This window comes from Pseudorasbora parva, chromosome 3 (genome assembly GCF_024679245.1).
Source record: "Pseudorasbora parva isolate DD20220531a chromosome 3, ASM2467924v1, whole genome shotgun sequence".
Lineage (NCBI taxonomy): Eukaryota > Metazoa > Chordata > Actinopteri > Cypriniformes > Gobionidae > Pseudorasbora > Pseudorasbora parva.
In genome coordinates this window covers 46,733,081-46,753,670 of record NC_090174.1, presented here as the reverse complement: position 1 = coordinate 46,753,670, position 20,590 = coordinate 46,733,081, and the positions used below count along the sequence as shown (strand labels likewise).

Sequence of the window (20,590 nt, the reverse complement as noted above, 5' to 3'; positions counted from 1 at the left end):
TTGCTTGTTATGATACGGAAAATCCACGGAAGTCTTACTAATTTCACAGGTAGTTTGTTTCTGTATTGATTCTATATAAAACTACAGATCCAATGTAAAGTATTTGCTCTGGTTTTTGTTTTAAATCATTTTGTTCCTTTATTATTGCTTGTTTTCATCAGATGACGACACGCAGAATGTGGCATGTGGTCTGCGTTGTATTTGTCCCGCCCCTCCTCCACTGTGATTGGATGGCTGAGTGAAGAGTGACAGTGATGAGCGCTGCGTTTTAATTTAAAGTTGAATATTCTTCAACTCTCGGCGACCAGTTAAAAGCGTTGAGCGCTTAGCGCGTGAAATACTCGCTCAGCGCCTCGTTGCGCTCCAGGCGTTCTAAAATGCGGCACTCTCATTGAAAACGATTGAAAACGCCAGCCAGCAGCATGAAAAAACGCTTTGGTGGACACATGGCCTAAAGATACCTACTCAACATTATATTTGAAATCCATTTATTTTAAACCTTTTTATTTTTCAACCTGGAATTTATTAGATTATATTTTTGCTTTTAAAGTGGTAACCATCGAATACTACAAATACTGTAGTTGAACTATGGTCACTGTGCTCATGTAATTGACACGTCATCCTCAATGAACCCGTCTCTTGCATGATACCCAGAAATTTTGAATATTCCGATCTAATATGATTTCTGAGCTACAAGGTTGCCAGAATAATAATCATACACTGTGTGTTAATAGGCCAGAGGAGAACTGGTACCCCGACTGAGTCTGGTTTCTCCCAAGGTGTATTTTTCTCCATCATGTCCTATTGGAGTTTTGGTTCCTTGCCACTGTTGCCTTTGGCTCGGCTTGCTCAGCTGGGGACACTAAAATTATGATCCAAGTTATTCAACTAAATATACAAATACAATTAATTAATTAGGTCTTATTTAATTCTATAAACTATAATACTGATCTGCCAACATTGTCGCTATATGATAAATTAAAATAAGCTGATAACATCACTGTTTTCTCCAGAACGACTGTACAGCCAAATACAATTTTGTTGCAATATTGTCCTGTTTAACACTGTGACGTTGTTTTGAAACAATCGTGATTGTAAAAGCGCTTTATAAATAAAGAAGATTGATTGATTGATTGACTGTAGTAAAACCATGGTTCAATTTTCATAAGTGACTGCCAGTGACAGGCCATTGCACCTATCAAATGCAACCTTTTTATTCTGACAGTGTATGATTTATATTAACATTAGTTACAGAATAGAACATGATCAATATGAACTATTTACATTATATTTATAACTATGTAGGCTACAATTTTAATTTGTTTATAGTGAATGAACTCAAACATAATATGTTTTTTGTGTGTGTCTTCTGCTGAGCATTGTTCTGGGCTACGTTTCCAAAAGCTTCAATGGTTTCTTATAATGCTTTTGGGAAACGCAGCTCTGTTTAAGTACAGTGTCAGCAGTAAGCGAGCAATCTCTCTGTAATTGATTGGTTCTGTCTTGCAGCATTTTCATGTGTACTTCAGATCATGGTTCAGATGAGCAGGAAAATAGTGCTATACTACACAGTTAATAGGCTTACATAGGTTATTCGGATTTTACACATAAAATAATAAACACAAATACTGGTAAAAAAAAAAGAAAAGAAAAAAGAAAACTTAGTATCGATACTTTTCGATACTCACATCCCTAGCCACAAGGCCCTCCCCCAGAATGCAGTGACAGCATGTTAGAAATCAGGAATGATGAGAGAACATTGTGCTTGGTACGTTTTTCGTTTTCCAACCAAACTTGGGTCTTCAGCCGACAAACTTGAAATTTGTCGTTAGCAAATTTGTGGTTAGCTTAGCACGCTTCCCATAATGTTTAACGCATTAGGTCCGTAGGAGGAGAGTAGACGTTCGAATGCATTCGACCACATGAGAGTCTATACTACGAAAAACAATCCGGTCTAATGAGTTTTTGACTCAGGGATGGAAGTTAACTTTTTGTCCACTAGCCACTGTGGCTAATGTGTTTCAAAATCTACCAGCCACTCAATGTTTTTACCAGCCACTTTCTTGTTTTTAACCGACAAAGTGTTACTGCATGTGTTGCAGTTAATATACAAAAATGTATACTACAAGCTCTACAGTACTTAAGCAGTTTATTTAATCTCAAGTCTCAATGAAAAACTGACATTTTCTCTTTCTCTCTTATACACACACAAAACATGAACTGATATACATTTCATTAAATGAGTAGGGATCTGTGCGTTTTTTTGTTTGTTTGTTTTTTACCTGAATATGGCATTTGGATGATTTGTGGTCTTTTATGGCTTCCAGTTTTAGGTTTTTAGTCCCAACAATGAAACTATTCATTTTGGCATCTTCTGACAACATACCGAGCAGAACATTGTCAGTAGGGATGCACCGAAATAAAAATTCTTGGCCGAAACCGAAACACCAAAAGAAATTATGCCAATTCTTAGTACCATTATTTATGGCTAATGCTATGACTGTGTAACTTTACTAAAAATCAAGGCATTGCAATTGCATAAATTAATATTAAAGTTTCAAATAATAAATCACAACTTACAAATTATGCAAATATTTATTTAGCACATTGCAACAATTTACAGTATAAAATAAAATTAAAACTAAAATGTTTAACTTGACCTCACTCATGTGTACATTAAATAGTAATGTGCAGGCCTACTGGCCTGCAGAAAGGTACAGAAATTGAATCAAGTAATCAAATGTAAAATAACTGCATATTTAACGGTTTAAATTAAAGATTAATCCTTATTAAATCTACAAAAGCTATTCAATCAAAAGCAGTGAGTGATGTACTTTTGTTTGACATTAAACAGACAGCAGTAAAGGTTACTGCCCCTTTAAGACCTAGTGCAGGGATATGATCTTCTTTCTCAACTGTATACAGTTCACTTGAGGCATATTCAGACTATGTCTGCTTGGATACTCATCAAGATAGACATGTTGACATACTTTTTGTGTGAGTTTGTCCGTTTAAGCGCAAGACTTGAAAGAGAACTCAATATTAGCGCGCTGTGAGACGAGTGCGCGCTTTCGGATGATGCACAGTGACGGATCTTCTCTCAGCGTGTGCGAGTTCCTATTTGCATCTTCTGGCTTTACATCCGGGTAATGACGTCGAAAACTACTGGACATATTCGGACCAAGCCTGGAGTATCCCTCTCAGAAACTGAAGCTTTTGCGCCTCGATTGCCCCCCGGTAACCGGTCCCTGTATAGCCGCCCCTCTATGTTTTCTTATGAATGCGAGGCAAACTAAACAATAAAATTACACTTCAAATATCTTTTCCCCAAAGTTAGTTTATGTCATTGAAGGCAGTTATCATCACAATGATTTCATTTCAAATGTTCGTTTTTAAAATAAGTTTAGTTTTAGTTAGTTATTTAATGCTATAAAAATGGGGGGGGGGGGTTGCGACGTCTTGATTGACAGCTGAGATCGATGTCTTAGGCTTGTTCGACTTCACCCAGCGATGCACAGACCGATCGGAGGCAGACTTGAAGCACTGCATGCCGGTTAGAAATTTTGTCCGCCTTAAGGCAGCGCCGACGGCATGTGACTGTGACGTATGTCAACAAAGCGCTGCGAGAGCGATTCGAAATCAGCTAGCTGATGCAGCCGGTGCAGATTCTCAAGGGGGACTGCAGCAGGCTGCTAGAGCTCTGATGACGACACAGCTGGTCCACGATTGGCCGGATTCACCGCATGACAGCGAACGATCACATGTTTTTCGTGTTTATTCTAAAACCTTATGTTAAGCTAATGCTCACAAATCATTAATTTATAACAGTAAAACCTCTTCTCATGTAGTCGCGATGTTACATTGTCATGTTTATCAAAGTAAAACTGATAAAAAACGTTGACAACACTTCATTGACAGTGTAGGTTTATATGTTGAACTTTAATCTTGTCCAAACAGACGCTTTATTAAGCAGTACATAAAGTATTGAAAGAAAATGTCATTTGAAACATCTGTGTGTTTGAGAAATATTGCATTTATTTAACTTCAGCTGTGATAGAGTTTGCAAACGCAGCGCAAGCGTCACCACGGGAAGCAGAAAGTGTCCGAATTCACGTCTCCGTTTGCAGCTCCTCCCCGCCTACACTCGGCTACTCTCGCCGATCGCATGCATCCAGCCGCAGCCTATGTCGAACACACCTCTTCTCTGAGTGAAGTTGTCACTGAGGCGCTAACAGACTTTTTTCCGAATTTTTGGGAGCAGATTATAGCTTTAGCTTTAATTTCCACATTTCCATAACTGTTTATTTCACACCAACATAATTAATTGTTCTGTATCTGTGAGAGTGTGGACAGGCTTTTGATATCGCGACTGTACTTCCTGCTCTCTACTGCGCAACTCTGGTCCGAAATCGCTACTGTGCAGACTCTGTCCCAAGATATCAGCGCCGTGCAGGCCGCCTGAAAGCTTCAAATCTGGCAAGCGGAAACGGATGATGTCGAGTCGTCCATATTTTTTTACGGTTTATGATTCGGACATATACGGCAGCACTCGCATGCATTGAACAAAGTTTACAAAGAGGTGAAACAGTATGCTATTTTTATTTACCCGCCACGGTGGCCGGTAGGTGAAACGAGTTTACCCGCCACAACTCAAAATCACCCACATTTGGCTGGTGGTGATTTCCATCCCTGTTTTGACTACCTCTAGAAGTGGTCGAGAGTGGAGAAGCTCAAAACATTTTAGATCCCATTTACACCTGCATTAAGCATTGTCCTCTTGTGATCCGATCGACCAAAACGCATCTTAATACCAGGTGTAAAGAGGGCCGGAGAGGCTCAAATTAAGACCAACATCTGTTCACAGATAAAAGTGGAAAAAAACAAGTCACCAAATACTGTCAGAAAGGAGGGAAATATTGATAGCTGCCATCGTTAAATGTTATAATGGAGTCAGCATTACATGAACACAATCTTTTTCCTATTTCAGTATTTTCTGACAGACCCAGACTGTCACCGGCATGAAGATAAGTTGCCATGGAAGCGAGGCGCAGCGACTGTGGCGGAAACAAAACGTTGGAACACAGCGACAGCATGTGAGCAGTAAGCGATGGGATGCATTTAACGGTCAAACGGTAAGCAGTGGTTTTGAAAAAACGCACCTTAGCCGTGGCGTTTGTGAGGCGTGATGCAGCGACAGGGTTGATATAAAAAAGCTGTTTGGTTTGAGGGGGGTGGGACTCCACCTTAGAGAAACAACAACAGCAACACAAACAAGAGTTTGGGTTCAAGATGGAGGTTAAAGGGCAGAATGTGACCTCTTCTGACTGATTATCTAAAAATATGTCAACTAAATATTTGCATATTTATTCTACTGTTCATTTCTCGACAGGGCTGTATGTTGCATCTCTTTTAAACAGCTTTATCTGACTGATATTCAGTTAGAAACAGTATTGGATATGTAAACAGCTGGCTTAAACAGATGTGGTTCTGCAGGTGTGAATTAGGCAGGTATTTGTTAGATAGGTGGGCATCAGACAGCTATATGTCAGACAGTAAAGTGTTACAAGTCGGAGATGGGCTCACCCTGACGAAGCTGGCAGGAAACCAGCCCTCCTCTTCGTCGATTTGACCCCACCACCAGTCCTTATTCGAGGCGTCCAACACCTTGATGACATCACCTGCCTTGAAGGCCAGCTCCCGGTCAGCCATGGTCACATGGTCCCATACTGCCTCGGCATTCACTACAGAGCCCCCGCTGACCAACTACAGAAAGATAGAAGGAGAGACGCAGGATAAGCTACAGGAAGACAACAGTTACATAACATCAAAAACATTCTGGATTAACATCAAACAGTCACATGCTGGCTTCCAGTCCGCAGTCAGCTCTCTGGAAACAAACCTGACAGGGGTGTTGCGATATAACGCTGCATCTCATTTGGGCTTGCCCTGTTTCTCTAACTGCTTTGGCTCAGTTTTGAAACAAAAGGTGCAGATGAGGTTGCTAGGATAGACACAACACCCCTATTCTCAGGGTTTTTTTTGGTTTTTTTAGTATAATTTTTTTTTTAATGATTTTGAAAGATGCATCTTATGCTCAACAATGATACATTTACTTGATCAAATACAGTAAAACTTAATATTGTGAAATATTTTATTCTAAAATGCTGATGTTGTGCTCATGAAACATTTCTAATGTTGAAAAAAGCTGTTCTGCTTAATATTTTTGAGGAAACCATGATACTTTTTTTATGTTTCGTTGATGAATGGGGGAAAAAAGAACAGCATTTATTATCAATAGAAACTTTTATAACATTATAAATGTCTTTACTGTCACTTTTGATCGATGTAATACATCCTTATATATATATATATATATATATATATATATATATATATATATATATATATATATATATATATATATATATATATATATATATATATATATATATATAATGCTGCTTCTAGGTGACAAACATGTTTATGCAAATCTACATTATTTATTTTTATGACAAATAATATATAAATAACAACTATTATTTTAACTATATATTAAAACTATCCTATTATTTGATGGGTGGGTGAAAATTTCTCAGGACAGCATTTCTCAGGACAGTTCTCTTGAACAAGAAGTGTAAAAAAATAAAATAAAATAAAAAACACACACACACATACACACATACACAAACACACACAAAGCATATGTCATAACTCAATAACATGATAGAAAACGTGTCCACAATTCCATTCTAAGAGCACACCTCAATAAAACTCACTCTAAACATTAATACAGAAATGTGTACAGGATAATACAGATAAGCTAGTTCACCAGGCAATGTTGCCATTGTCACCACAGCTAAGTCAAGAAAGGGCAGCTCCTACTCCTCTATCATAAACGTGTTTGCTGTATTAGTTATCTGTATTAGTTGTAGTAGAAGATGTACAACTCCAAATTTAAGTATTATGACATTTTCATGGCACTAATTTTTCTCCCATATACTGTATTTCTGTATCATAACCAAACTGTGTATACATATAACTGGCTCTCACGGTTCTTTTGTGTTCATATAGGAAGGAAGTGCCAATGTACAAGTTCACAGAGCTATACAGAAGCTGTGCTTGAGTAACCATGGCTTCCATGCTTGAGTAAAGACGAGATGCGTTATAGTATTGCTTCCTGCTGACTTTTACATATACAGGCCCATGACAGCAACTTGAGATGATGGCTGGGTAATTCTCTACACAGAAACACTCATACATAATCAGTACTGGGATTTCACCCCCACAATTCCAGGCTCTTTTCCTCTCTATCGCTCTCTGTTTCAGAGGCAGCCAGGCTGTAAAAAACATCTATTTTTTGCACATTTAAAGAGAAACAAATGTTATGTTGTCAGCAGAAAGAGTAAAATCAGTTTGATTTGTATAAAGCAGCTCCATTTGATACACCAAGGCAGTTGTTATCTCAGTGTCACAACACACTGTGGGTAAATGTAAGAGTTCTCTGCTGATCTGCTATCTAAACTCCATTACTGAAATCTGTTCATGTGTACAGGGCACTGAATTACCAAACACAAACACACACACCTACAGATACACACAGCCTTTAAGGGTTTGAATTATCACTCTATCAGTATTCCTTTTATCTACTGTACAGAATCTTTTCTACAGGCGATATGTATCTCTGTGTGTGTGTGTGCAAATGTATTACTTGTGTCCTATATATGTTTCTAATTGGCCATGGTGACTGTATCTGTATTACATGCTTGACAGCTTTGTGTACACACCCAACGTGGCAACAAATGACTGCCTTTATGTATGAATCACTCAATTATTAATTCAACTAATTTGTTTCAAAATTCGTGATTCATTCAGGAACACAACAGGTACTAGGTGAGTAAATCACTGAAACATTCACTCAGCAGATTCACTAATCTGGTTCATTTTCAAGCTACTGGCAATATTGTGTCTAAAATATACTTATTATAATTTCATACATCGAAGTTCAGTTTGTCACTTAAAGATGGGCATTTAAAACATTAATTTCCACAATCCATTATGCTAAAATACATTTTAAATATTTGACTGAATAGTTTAAAGGACAAATCCGGTGAGAAATGACCCTAGGGGTAATTAACAGATAGTTACCGAGTAGATCGTTCTCTGGGATGCGTTTTCGTGAAAATCGAATGTAAAGAGTTTTATCTCTAAAAACAGATTAGCTTATAACGCTTGTCTATGGGGCAAAGGGTAAGTGAAATTTAATACAACTAACAAGGCTCAAAATAGCCTCACACTAACACAGTAGCATAATGAGGGTCCCTACATGCAAACCGAAGGATTGAGAACGTTGTAAGTGTACAAACAGTTAAATAAGAAGATGCTTTATAAACACAGTACATTACACAGTTATGGACAGGCACCATCTTGGAAAACAGTCTCGACAAGTCAAACCAATAACATGTTTTAACCTAATAAAATGCTATTTAACAACGGTTTCAACGTGTAAACTGTCATAGTCATAAACATTTTCTTCCAATGTTGAGTTGTTCAGACTTTTTGGATTGATTCATCACTAATGTCAGGAAATTAATGAGTAAGATCGAAACAAAATATTAAATTGAGAAACATCTCTCAGTGCAGTCAATAATATTGCAACGTTTCTGTTTTTTCTCTCTCTAAAAGGAACAGTAGGCAGTAGGATTATGCAAATAAATCAGAAAAACTGCAGTGAAAAAGCTGTGTTCCTGTCCCAGCTAGCATCAGATCCCACTAGAACAAAAAAGAGAACAGCTGATGAGGGTCACAGCCCTTAAACATCCCAATTCATCCGCAGCTTATTTTCACGCAAGATATTATTATGTGGCACTGCATGTATCAGAGCTCTAGGCTATCAACCACACACTGAAATATTACACTGCACACACAATAAAATGATGTAACAGCCCCTGAGATTATCAGATTGGATGATGATGAATTTAGTGGGATTAAACAATGTCTCTAAGAGCCAAATAGAGGCAATCTGTTCACAAACAGTGAGAACACAGAATTACTGTAACACTAGCATTAAAGGGCTGTGACTTGTGTGACTGTGTGTGTGTGTGTGTGTGTGTGTGTGTGTGTGTGTGTGTGTGTGTGTGTGTGTGTGTGTGTGTGTGTGTGTGTGTGTGTGTGTGTGTGTGTGTGTGTGTGTGTGTGTGTGTGTGTGTGTGTGATTCTTACGTTATGGGGACAAAATGTCCGAAATCCTTGTCCTTGTGGGGACATGTTTTGGTCCCCATGAGGAAAACATCTTATAAATCACACAGGATGAGTTTTTTTGAGAAAGTAAAAAAGCTGAATGTTTCCTGTGATGGGTAGGTTTAGGGACAGGGGCAGTGTAGGGGGATAGAAAATATGCTTTGTACAGTATAAAAACCATTACGCCTATGGAAAGTCCTCATCAAACATGGAAACACTACGTGTGTGTGTGTGTGTGTTTGTGTGTTATCTTTTGACTCTTCATTCCTCCTGCCTTTATTCCTGCATGAATGAACTGTACTCGGGAACATTCTTCCTCTTTCTCTCTCGCTGTCTTGCTCAGTCGCTCTTTCTCTGTGTAAATGCCTTGGTGCACACATCTACAACACTACGTCCTTCAGGCAACAGCCAGACCTCACACTCATTAAATTGATTGTGAATCATGGGTTAATTGAACGGGCATCGGTTAAACGTTTGACCCAAATCACTGAGCTTTCCCTGAAACTGACAAGAGATGAGTTTGACTTTCTGCTTTAGACCATTCTGTCTTCTCAGCAGAAATGATGTGTTCTGGCTTTAGATAAATGTTACATCTCAAGGAGAATGCCTTTTAAATTACAGTTCATTTAGCTGAATTTGAATTAAGGTAGAATGCAGAATCAGAACTGTAATTTAAATGCAAGAAATATTAATTTAAGTAGAAATAAACTGAAATTGAGTACTTTGCATCACTGGATATTACTGTTGATCATTGGCCAAAATTGTAAAAAAAAATCCAAAATTCCTTTTGGAAGTTTTTTTTTTGCCTATGCCCTGTATGACATCATAAAGGGAGGAATTCCTTGTATGGGCACTTCTCCCGAATGAGTGGGATCATCAATCGTCATCTTCAATCAATCATCTTCGGTCGGGTTACGGAAGCCGTCGACAGCGGTGTCATTATGTTTTTAGATCACAAAATCAACAATGTCACCAAGTGTGTTTTTGGATGTGAGGGAATGATAACCTTGTTCAGCTTCCCATAACCCAGCGTTAAGGAAACAGTGGATGCAGTTTGTTTGTTCCCAGTCATTAGTCGAAACAGCAGGCGGTGACTGAAACTGCATCAAATGTCTGTGTTTTGTTGGCAATCAGCACAACACAAACGTACATTGAATGGAAAGTTTTCCAGGGGTAATGACATTATGTATTGTGTGTGTGTCATAGGTGTGAGCTTGTGTCTCTTCAGCTCCTCCCCGAGTTTGGTTGTTTTCAGAAAGAATTGCTACAACGTATCTGTCTTTCATAAATATGATAAAACTAAACTCTTCAGAGATATGAAGGATGTAATACTTCTACTAATGGTACTTAAAGGGGTGGTTCCGCGTTTTTTTTCTAGGCTTGGTTGTGTTTATGGGGCGTAGTATAACATGTCTTAATACTTCTTTCTTTTTTTAAACACCATATTTTTCTTATATTTGACCTTTATTCCACACCGCTGTCTCCACTGTCCTTTGAACGGCCCATTTGCTTCCTGCTTCTATGAAGCCCATCCCTCTGAAAAACGCAATGGTCTTAGATTGGTTAGATGGCCAAATGTAGTTTCCTGTATTTTTATTGGCTGAAGTGCCAAGCACAGGTTGTCCGGAAACGCCACGCCCCTTACCATTACGGGCAGAAGCCACATCTGGGGCAGTGTTTATGTTAATAGCAAGGGTTTATGATGTCACCAACCCGCGAAGAAGCTTGTTGTAGTCCAAACCGGCCGTTTTTGTAGGCAATAAACTGCCATAATTTTAAAAGACAATATCTACGTTTGCATTGAACTTTCAGCGCTGTAACTTTGCAGATACTGTTTATGCTCAAGCAACAACATTACACACTAACTAAAGTTAAAAAAGTGAAATCGCATGCAACCACCCATTTAAGATTAACATGATATTGGCAAAAACCCTGTGTGTTATGTACCCTTTAACATTTCTAATGTAAAACTATGTCAATGTTGTCAAATATTAAATGTTTAGCTACACATTACCTCACTTTTTCACAATTAAAAACTGAAGCCTCACACTAGAATTTATGTTCATTATCTGAACAATAAAAGCCTATCTTATTTGATTGGCCTTGTCAAACATTTTTGCTTAAAAATGTAAATTTTAAAACTTTTGAACAAGACTTTAAAAATATATATTGGTATGGCCGATAGATAGATAGATAGATAGATAGATAGATAGATAGATAGATAGATAGATAGATAGATAGATAGATAGATAGATAGATAGATAGATAGATAGATAGATAGATAGATAGATAGATAGATAGATAGATAGATAGATAGATAGAGAAAAGGAGGTAATGTCCAATATTATTATTATTATTATTATTATTATTATTATTATTATTAAAAGAGAGACCAAATACATTTATATTATATAACTGGAAATTTATATTTATTAAAGCCAAGTATAAATTTCATCAAGTTAGTGTTTTTCAACATTAAGGCAGTAACAATTTAAACAATTTGTGAATGTTGAGCTTTTCTTTTTAATAGTCCTTTTCACCAGTCTCACAAGCTTGTACACACTAGTCATAGACACAGACAGTTGGGGGGGGGGGGGGGGGGGGGGTCCACTAGGCCTACAATTAACTGAGATGATGTCCCCTTGCTTGTGAATAACCCTTCATATCCAAGCATAGCACAATAGAGCCATTGCTTCCTCTCATGTGACTTAAATCAATAATTTTCTCATCTAGATTTTTCGCCTAGAAATCTAGGCGCACCCTAGCGGCAGCAAATCTAATCTGCCCGTGAATGTCGTCTAGCAACTCTCAAAACCCTTCTGAGCTGTATTCGCCTAACTCTTGCCGGGCCAATCACATCGTGTATAGAGTCGGTGGGCGGGGCCATAATGACAACGGCCGAGCTGCGCTTGCGTGCTTCTAGTAAACACAGAAACTGGCGAACGGCAGTCTTTTGAATCAGCTTTGACCGCGACTCTGGAAGACATGGAGTTAAGCTTTTCTTTGAGAAAAGAACAAAGAACGGCACTGAAGTCATTCTTAAGAAGGGAAGATGTGTTCGGAGTTTTGCTGATCGGATACGGCGAAAGTTTAATCTATCAACTAGCTCCGCTTCACCTTCGTTGCTCTGGTTGGTGTAACGCTGTCCTATCGCGTGCAGAGGGAGTTTGAAAGACAACCGTTTATCCGCCCCTCAAATCGAGCCCTGTCAATGGTGAGTTTCCAGACCAAACATCTTGATGTGGGTCTGGCTTGTCAGGCTATCTTGATGTGATATGTATAAAAACATCATCAAAGTAGTCCATATGTGAAATCAGTTGGTTGATTAGTCTCTTGAAGCATCGAAAATACATTTGGGTCCAAAAATATCAAAAACTACGATTTTATTCAGCATTGTCTTCTCGTCCATGTGCCTCCAAAAGGAATCAAACCGTTATTGAATCAGTGAATCGATCAATGATTAGGGTCACCAATGTCGCGATTTCAGCAGTTCGGCGTTAAGCTGTTTCCTGAATACCATCACGACTGAAAATGACACTGCTTTCATATGATAGTTTTATAAACAATAAATTAACATTCACTTACATTTACATTCACTTAAAGTCACTAACATTTTAGATGCAATATTGAGTGCTTTTTTTCGATTTCAGCAGCGAAAATCGTTCACACACGTCTCACAGCAACAAGTGTGTTACTGAACGATTCAGTGTTTGAATGAATTGTTTGAATGAACGACTCAATGACTCACTCATTAAGACGGCCACCTGCTGCCACCTATTGGAGGTTTAGTTTCATGTTTAAACATACTTTCCAACATTTCTTTTTTGTCTATTCAAAACTACAAATTTCAAAACATTGTTTAATGCAGTTGTAATTTTTCAGTGTAAATTATTTAATTTTATTACACGGCTCTGTGAAATACTTGATTCTGATTGGTCAATCGCGCATGCCAGCGGTACGTTATTTCCAGATAACACCCGCTCATACGGGTACTACGAGTTATCTTGACCGGTACTACTTCTATGCTTAAAGCTGGCGCCATCTTGTGGCTTAAGCAGCCGTGGGTTACAATGGAAGACTTCAAGGCAGGTTTCCTTTATAACGTTTTTAATATAGATCTTTTTCTGACACAAACGCATCGATTCGAATCAGAAGGCTCTATTAACCCATCGGAGTCATGTGGAGCACGTTATTTGACGGACAACTGCATTTTTTATGGACTTCAAACACAACTACAACTACTGCTTGGATTAACGTTAGCCTGGACTTTTTAAATATAACTCCGATTGTATTTGTCTGAAAGAAGAATGTCATATACACCTATGATAACTTGAAGGTGAGTAAATTATAGGCTTGGTTTCATTTTTAGGTGAACTAACCCTTTCAGCATTCATTTTCAACATTTAGCAAGGGCATATGGCAAATCTTCAGCAATAGATAAAGGCTTAAAGCAGGTTGGAACTGTTTTCCTTCGCGGAAGCTTTGCGTAAGAGCTAATAAAATATTTAATCTCGAGACAATATTTTGTGTCTAATAATTATTTATTTGAGACTAGTAGCCGTGTAATAAGCGGGATAATGTACACCCAGCCGGTTTTTATCGCAGAATAAACCCCTTCAGAGTGATGCAAGATCACTCTGTCAGGGTTTATTCTGCGATAACAACCGGCTGGGTGTACATTATCCCTTACTTATTGTTTACAGCCCTTATAGTGTCTTAATTTAATTTAATGTATTGATCAAATTTAACAATATAAAATTAACCCTGAAGCATAGCATATATTTAATAAGATTAGGGGGAAATGCCCTTTATAAAAGGTAAAAATATCACAAATTTAAAATGATTCAATAAAAAAATAAAAAATAAAAATTCACAAATATGCAGATTTAAATATGTCAAAGCTGATTGAACACTGGTGAGAATATTGCTTCAGAATAAATTATAGTTACAACACACACACACACACACACACACACACACACACACACACAATTAAAAAAATATCAAACTTTTTTCCGGACAAAAACATTTTTTACTCGGACAAGTGAATGAACGATTTACTTGTCCGAAGGACAAGCACATGAACATGCTTAATGTCAAGCCCTGGGGTGTATTCCTCAACATCTGGCACCTTCGCCCCAATATAACTGCCATCACTCCATCCTTCCTTTCAATGAATTAAAGAACTTTGGGCGTCTAAACAGAAAATGAAGTGTCTTGTTCATTCAGCATCATCATTGCTGCACTACAGACAGAACAGCCCTATAATTCAGAGGACTATAGGATAGCATCCTTCTCCATTTAGAGGGGGAAAAAGGAAACAGAACATCTAAGGGACCAGAGGATGCTGCCTCAACATAGACACACACGCACACACACCTGACTGGGGAGGACGATTATGTAATCAGAGTACAGTGGTTTAGGAGTCTAGGAGAGAGAAGTGGAGAAAGCACGTGGAGAGAAATAGAGAAAAAGAGAGAACCTTGCATTAAAATAGACTGCTACGCTATGGATTAAGCTCTCATAACTGGATACACACACAAACAAACTCATACATCCATTCATTCTCATAATATCTCGCAGAGAGAGATGATAAAAGAGACTGAATGTGCAGACAGCGAAGTAACATTATGAACCGAATGTTTTAAGGAACTACTCGACTCTTGAGCTGCTTAGCCATATGATGCTGCTTAAGCCCGTTATTCCCTCCACATTCTGATATGAATCATCCTGATCAAACATTTTGCACTTTTCTTGAGGTCTAAATTTAGATTATAAATGCTTTAAAACCATGCAGCACTGCCTGCCCACACGGTTCCTAAAACAAACACAAGCGGAGAAAACGCACAAAAGCCTTTCAGCCATGAAAGATGCAGAAGATACGCGTGTGATACAGCTCACATGAAGCCGCTGTGCGTGCTAGTGTGAGTGTGTGTATGTGTGTGTGGGTGGGTGGGTGTATTCCCAGCCCACGCTCCCAGTGCAGATGTTTCTAAATCTGGCCATTCTCTTGGTTTTCCCACTCTTTCCCGCACTTACGTAGTCATATTTTTGGATGCACATGCCTCTCCATGTGAATGTCGTGCACCAGCTCAGTGGAACCGTCCTGAAACTTCAAGACGCTGATTTGAAAGGTCAGAACGCACCCCTAAAAGGTGCGCCGTGAGATCAGAACCTACATACTATCTGATAAATCTGCAATCACCTTTTATGTAAGAGTTTCCGAGCTGAATCCAGTGCATTTTAAGATGGCTACAGAGGACAGGATTAGAGCCTGCTGGTATCTAGAGAGTAGGATGTAAAGTGAGTCTGTAAGCTTCTGTTTTAACGAATACGCCAACATGCGCATATACACTCAAGATTTTGTTCTAAAAGAAGGCATCTGCCTCTAGGGAATATAACGCAAACTATATTACTTCATTTGCAACATTAAGACTAAGTCACTTGCTTGCACCGGCAGTACACTTCCCAGAGTTCCCTTCACCATTAACAAGTACATCAGACCTGTTGGGGGAGATGGACTGCATGCTAATGCAAAAGGGAAATATCCTGCCATAGCCTGGCAATACAGAATAAAACCAGCGTTCAAATTCCCACACCAATACATAACATGCATTTTCCGTCAGGTGTTTCTCTTGTATTGACAAGGAAAATGACAGAACTTATAATAGGTTTGGTGTGTTAATGGCTTCAAATCAAATGGCAAATTATATGCAATATGTACTTTGCCTAAAGAATCATTTACAGAGACACTGGTGCAAAACCTTTTTTCCATTCATTAAAGGCATTTTTAATATGAAAACCAGTCACTAAGTATTAAAGGCTTTCAGTATCCAACGCGAAGGAGTTTGATGTAGCATGCCGTCAGTAAAGTTTTCAGGAGCAATTTCTCCGTAGAGACAGTGAGTCAACGGTTTCAGCACTTCAGTGGGATGCATCCGAACCATTATGCTCCAACGCACAACTAAACCCCATGTCTGCAAATATGTGCTTGCAGCGTGAACACACGAAACACTAAGACTGACGGTTTGAGCAACATGAGTTCAAGGGAATGATTCGGCTGAATCATGGTTTAGCTGATGGCAGTGATTCCGTAATCATCTTTAATGAGAGAATACTCATGTCTGTCCTCTAGAAGGGTCAGGTTAAGGATAAGCATGTTGGAACACCATCAGTTTAACCAATCCCTATCGTACATGACCATCACTGAGGAAACGATTAGTCTCTTTCTAAAAAACAAAAACCAGCACATCTGATTTATAATTTGACCTGCATTCATGTTAAATGACAGAACTGGTATCACATGAATCAGCGGAGTCTCTTGTTTCAATTTATATATAACATCCACATAAGAGTTTCATCAATATTTACAAGTATAATGTCTAATCAGAAGAGGAGTGATAGCCCTTTCCAACTTTTACTGGACCAGCAAAGAACGCACAATTTGGGAGAGTGTATATGTATGTGTATAGTGACAGTTATATGCACACAAACAAGCAGCAAGCTTTTAAGCCTATGATTCATGCATTTCAGTTGCATTTTGGTTTGTTGTTTAAAACTAAAATGTGTTTTATGTTAAAAATTTAAATACATGGCACAATAATTACTTAATAATTACACAACAACAACAAAATCTATTCACAAAATCTAAAATTGTAAACAGCTTGGGACAAATTGTACTTAAAAACACTATTACAGGATTTATTACAACACTCACCAACTACAGTCTACCATTTTTTACCTGCACAAAAAGTGTGTGAAATCTGATCAAACAAACCATGCAAAGGAATGTCACAGGTTTAAAGGCAACTTCTGTGTTTACAGCCTAAACCCTGGATGAATGGAGTGTGCACCAAGGCTTGGCCTCAATAGGCTATATGAACATTCATGTGGAATTGCCTGGATACACTCTTTTATCTCACAATTCCAAACACATATAAATTCTCTTCAGGGGTTTGATATTAGCTATTATTGCTAATACGTGTAGTGTGATTATAGGTCAACAGATCTTCCCAATAAAACACCCAAACTATTAAACATAGTTGACAGACATAGAGCCTAACAGAAAAACTAAAGACAACACAATATGGTGCACAATAAATGAAAGATGTGAGAGGCAGATCGAGTGAGCACAGGCACCTGAGATTAGTGCGATCGGACACACCTCAGTATTTCCCCCCCAAAGGAAATAAAATACGCTAGCATTCTTTCACGTGCTCGTTGACCGCTCGCGAATTTTGCTCGAGCTCCACAGTAGCTACAGCCCAAACGAAAAGTCGGCCTCCACGGCAACCCCTCACGGCTTTCACGGGTTTTATCCTCTCTAACGCTTGACAGAAGCCAGATTCGCGTCATCGACGGCCTAGCGCACGAGTCTCTGCGTTTGACACGGATAAACTGCGCACCGCGGATCGTATCTGTGTAAAAATAAATGAAGCGGACGCACGCGTTTGAGAGTGCGCGCGCCCCGGCACTTGACTACAGAATGCCGGTTGCTCATAATCAGTAAACAGGAAAACGCAAACTCGCATGAGAATCCAGCACGACGAAGCGACGGAGGAGAAAACCGAACGGATTTGGCGCACGCACACGCGTCGCGCTTAAATTAAAGGTGAGCAGCCCCTAACGGACACCGTGACACATTTTGTAGAGCGCAAAATATACCAACGTCATTGACATGCCCGAGGCTGCGCTGAGGAGCTGGGTATCCCCCTCTGTCGCGCGCTCGCTCCATCTCTCCCGTTTCCATAGCACTGGAACGGTTCTAGGCTCTCCGCGCGGGCGGACGGACAGCAGCGCGAGGGGGAGCGTCCATTAACTCGCAGCCTCCCTGGTGAATAAAATTAAAAGAGAAAAAAATACTTCACGGAGCCGAAATGTCATTCTCGCGCTTTCGCGACCTCTGCTCAGCTCATGTATATCCACCATCGCCAAAAGACACCCCCCTCCCTCCACCGAACCACCTTCATTTTTTCTACCCGTTAACAGAGACCGTCGGTAAGCCAGAAGAATGGCGCTCACGGGAGCATCACAGTCAGCCTCACCTTCATCATCCTCAGGGTCAGTCCCGGTCCTGGATCAATGTCCTTTCCGCAGGTTCGAGCCCCCGACGCCAGCTGCAACCCTGTATCCGCGCCCCCGTGAGCAACGCGCGGTGTATGGAAGAGAAACGCGCGTCCGGTTAGACACTGTTCTGTTCTCACGGCGAGGTGGGAGTCTGCGTCTCTCTCTCTCTCTCTCTCTCTCTCTCTCTCTCTCTATCTCTATGAAAAGAGCTGAAGTATGGGCGGCGCTTGTGCACACTGAACACATACACATACACACATACTGGGAGCCAACCATCAGTCAAAAGAAGGGGTGCTTCACTTTGTTATTGAGGCTACAAGCATTACATAATGCAAAAAGATATACAAAATAATAGTAATCTATTGGCTTTTAAGAACGTCATCATCATCATCATCATCAACTGCATGCTGTTTTACATCATTCAGAGGCAAACAAGCAGCACACAATATATATCTATTTAAAAACATGCAATGTGAAGATAACAAAATACAACCCTGCAATGTGTCCAGAGATATGCATAAGAAAAAAGGGTCCTAATATAATCTTCCCATGAAAAATAACCCCCACTATTGTAAAAACTAACAGAAATTAAATTAGCTTCAGTTTTGCTATTCTTGCTAGTTTTAATCAAGTCACTGCATTGAATCGTATTCCTAGTTTCTTAGATTAAAGTAAACTAATTTGTTTTAACAAAAACTGCAATGGAATATACCAGAATAGAGCTATATTTTTTTAGTGCAAAATCAGAATAAATTCAACATGCAGGTGTTATTTTTTTCTTTTTTAATGAATCCAAGTACTTCAGATGTGCTTAATTATGCAGCATGCAGACAAGTACAGTCCTGTGCAGCCCTTTTTGATTTCCATCCTTTTCAATTTTTTCCCAAATCATTTTTAGTTGATTATTATTTAAACATAATATACCGGCTTAATGTAATATGATATGTTAAAAATTGATCTCATGGGTGAAAAGAGATGTGCTGTAGCAGATTGTTCTTTGCCAACAGGCATAATTATATACAGTGTGTTTGAAATAACAGACAACAAACACGCAAGAGCTGAGGAGCTAATGTGATGTTTGAATCACAACTTCATTTAGGATGATCTTAATGTCTGTGAAGATATGAAGAGTGAGCTGCTGCATATATCCACTATCTTTCGAAAGCTTTTTTTTTTATGTTTTTGAAAGTCTCTTATGCTCACCAAGTTATTTATTTAAAAATAGAGTACTATTGTAAATTATTATTATTATTACAGTTTAAAATAGTTGTTTATTTGTTTTATTCCTGTGATGGCAATGCTGAATTTTTAGCAGCCAGCGTTTTATTCTCACATGATCCCAGAAATCATTCTAATATGCTGGTTTTAACGCATCCTTTCTGAATAAAAGTATTCTTCTTTTACCTTTCAATAGATTGTAATCTAGTGATGTGTTAATTATAATTTATTTTATATATATATATATACACACACACACACCTGGAATGGGTGGAGAAAAGTGTCAGGTCTGTTGTGTGATAAAATTGTACCAGCAGGATTGAAAGGAAAGGTGTAGTGAGCTGTAGTGATACCAGCAATGTTGTATGGTTTGGAGAGGAAAAGACAGAAGGAAGAGCTGAAGATAATAATAACAATACTACTACTACTACTACTACTACTACATATATATTATATTAAAAAGTAAAAATATAGAATAATACAAACAATCAGCCAACAGTTAAAAGCTTTTCTGAACAGAAAAAAGAGCTGATGGTGGAAGTCTCTGTAAGCTCCACAGTACACTGGGATCCACTCCATGTTTTACATTTCTCCCAGCACTAGATAGACCGTAAAAAAAATATGGACGACTCGACATCATCCGTTTCCACTGAGCAGATTTGAAGCTTTCAGGCGGTCTGCACGCCGCTGACATCTTGGGACCAAGTCTGCACAGTAGCGATTTCGGGACCGGAGTTGCGCAGTAGAGCGCAGGAAGTAGAGCAGGAAGTACAGTCGCGATATAAAAAGCCCGTCCACACTCTCACAGATACAGAACAATTAATTATGTTGGTGTGAAATAAAAAGTAATGGAAATGTAGAAATTAAAGCTAAAGCTCCAATCTGCTCCCAAAAATCCCGAAAAAAGTCTGTTAGTGCCTCAGTGACAACTTCACTCAGAGAAGAGGTCGATCTCAGCTGTCAATCAGTTTGTCTTTTAGCTGTCAGCTGTCTTTTAAAAATGAACACTTGAAATGAAATCATTGTGATGATAACTGCCTTCAGTACCGCCGCTGGCCGCCTTGATGCC

At 38.9% G+C, this 20,590-nt stretch overlaps 1 protein-coding gene across 2 annotated transcripts in view; it reads right to left on the bottom strand.

Annotated features, from left to right (window-relative positions):
- The window catches only part of arhgef9a (Cdc42 guanine nucleotide exchange factor (GEF) 9a), a 44,912-nt gene extending 26,441 nt beyond the window's left edge, over nt 1-18,471 (bottom strand). The window contains exons 1-3 of one of the 2 annotated variants that reach the window (XM_067439228.1): nt 18,282-18,471; nt 5,584-5,763; nt 5,160-5,243 (exon numbers count right to left, since the gene is read on the bottom strand). In XM_067439228.1, coding sequence (XP_067295329.1) covers nt 5,160-5,243; nt 5,584-5,763; nt 18,282-18,290 — 273 coding nt within the window. In that variant the 5' untranslated portion in view covers nt 18,291-18,471. The remainder of the gene's footprint in view (nt 1-5,159; nt 5,244-5,583; nt 5,764-18,281) is intronic. The other variant, XM_067439229.1, reaches the window with a different exon arrangement.
- Nucleotides 18,472-20,590: the final 2,119 nt, after the last annotated feature.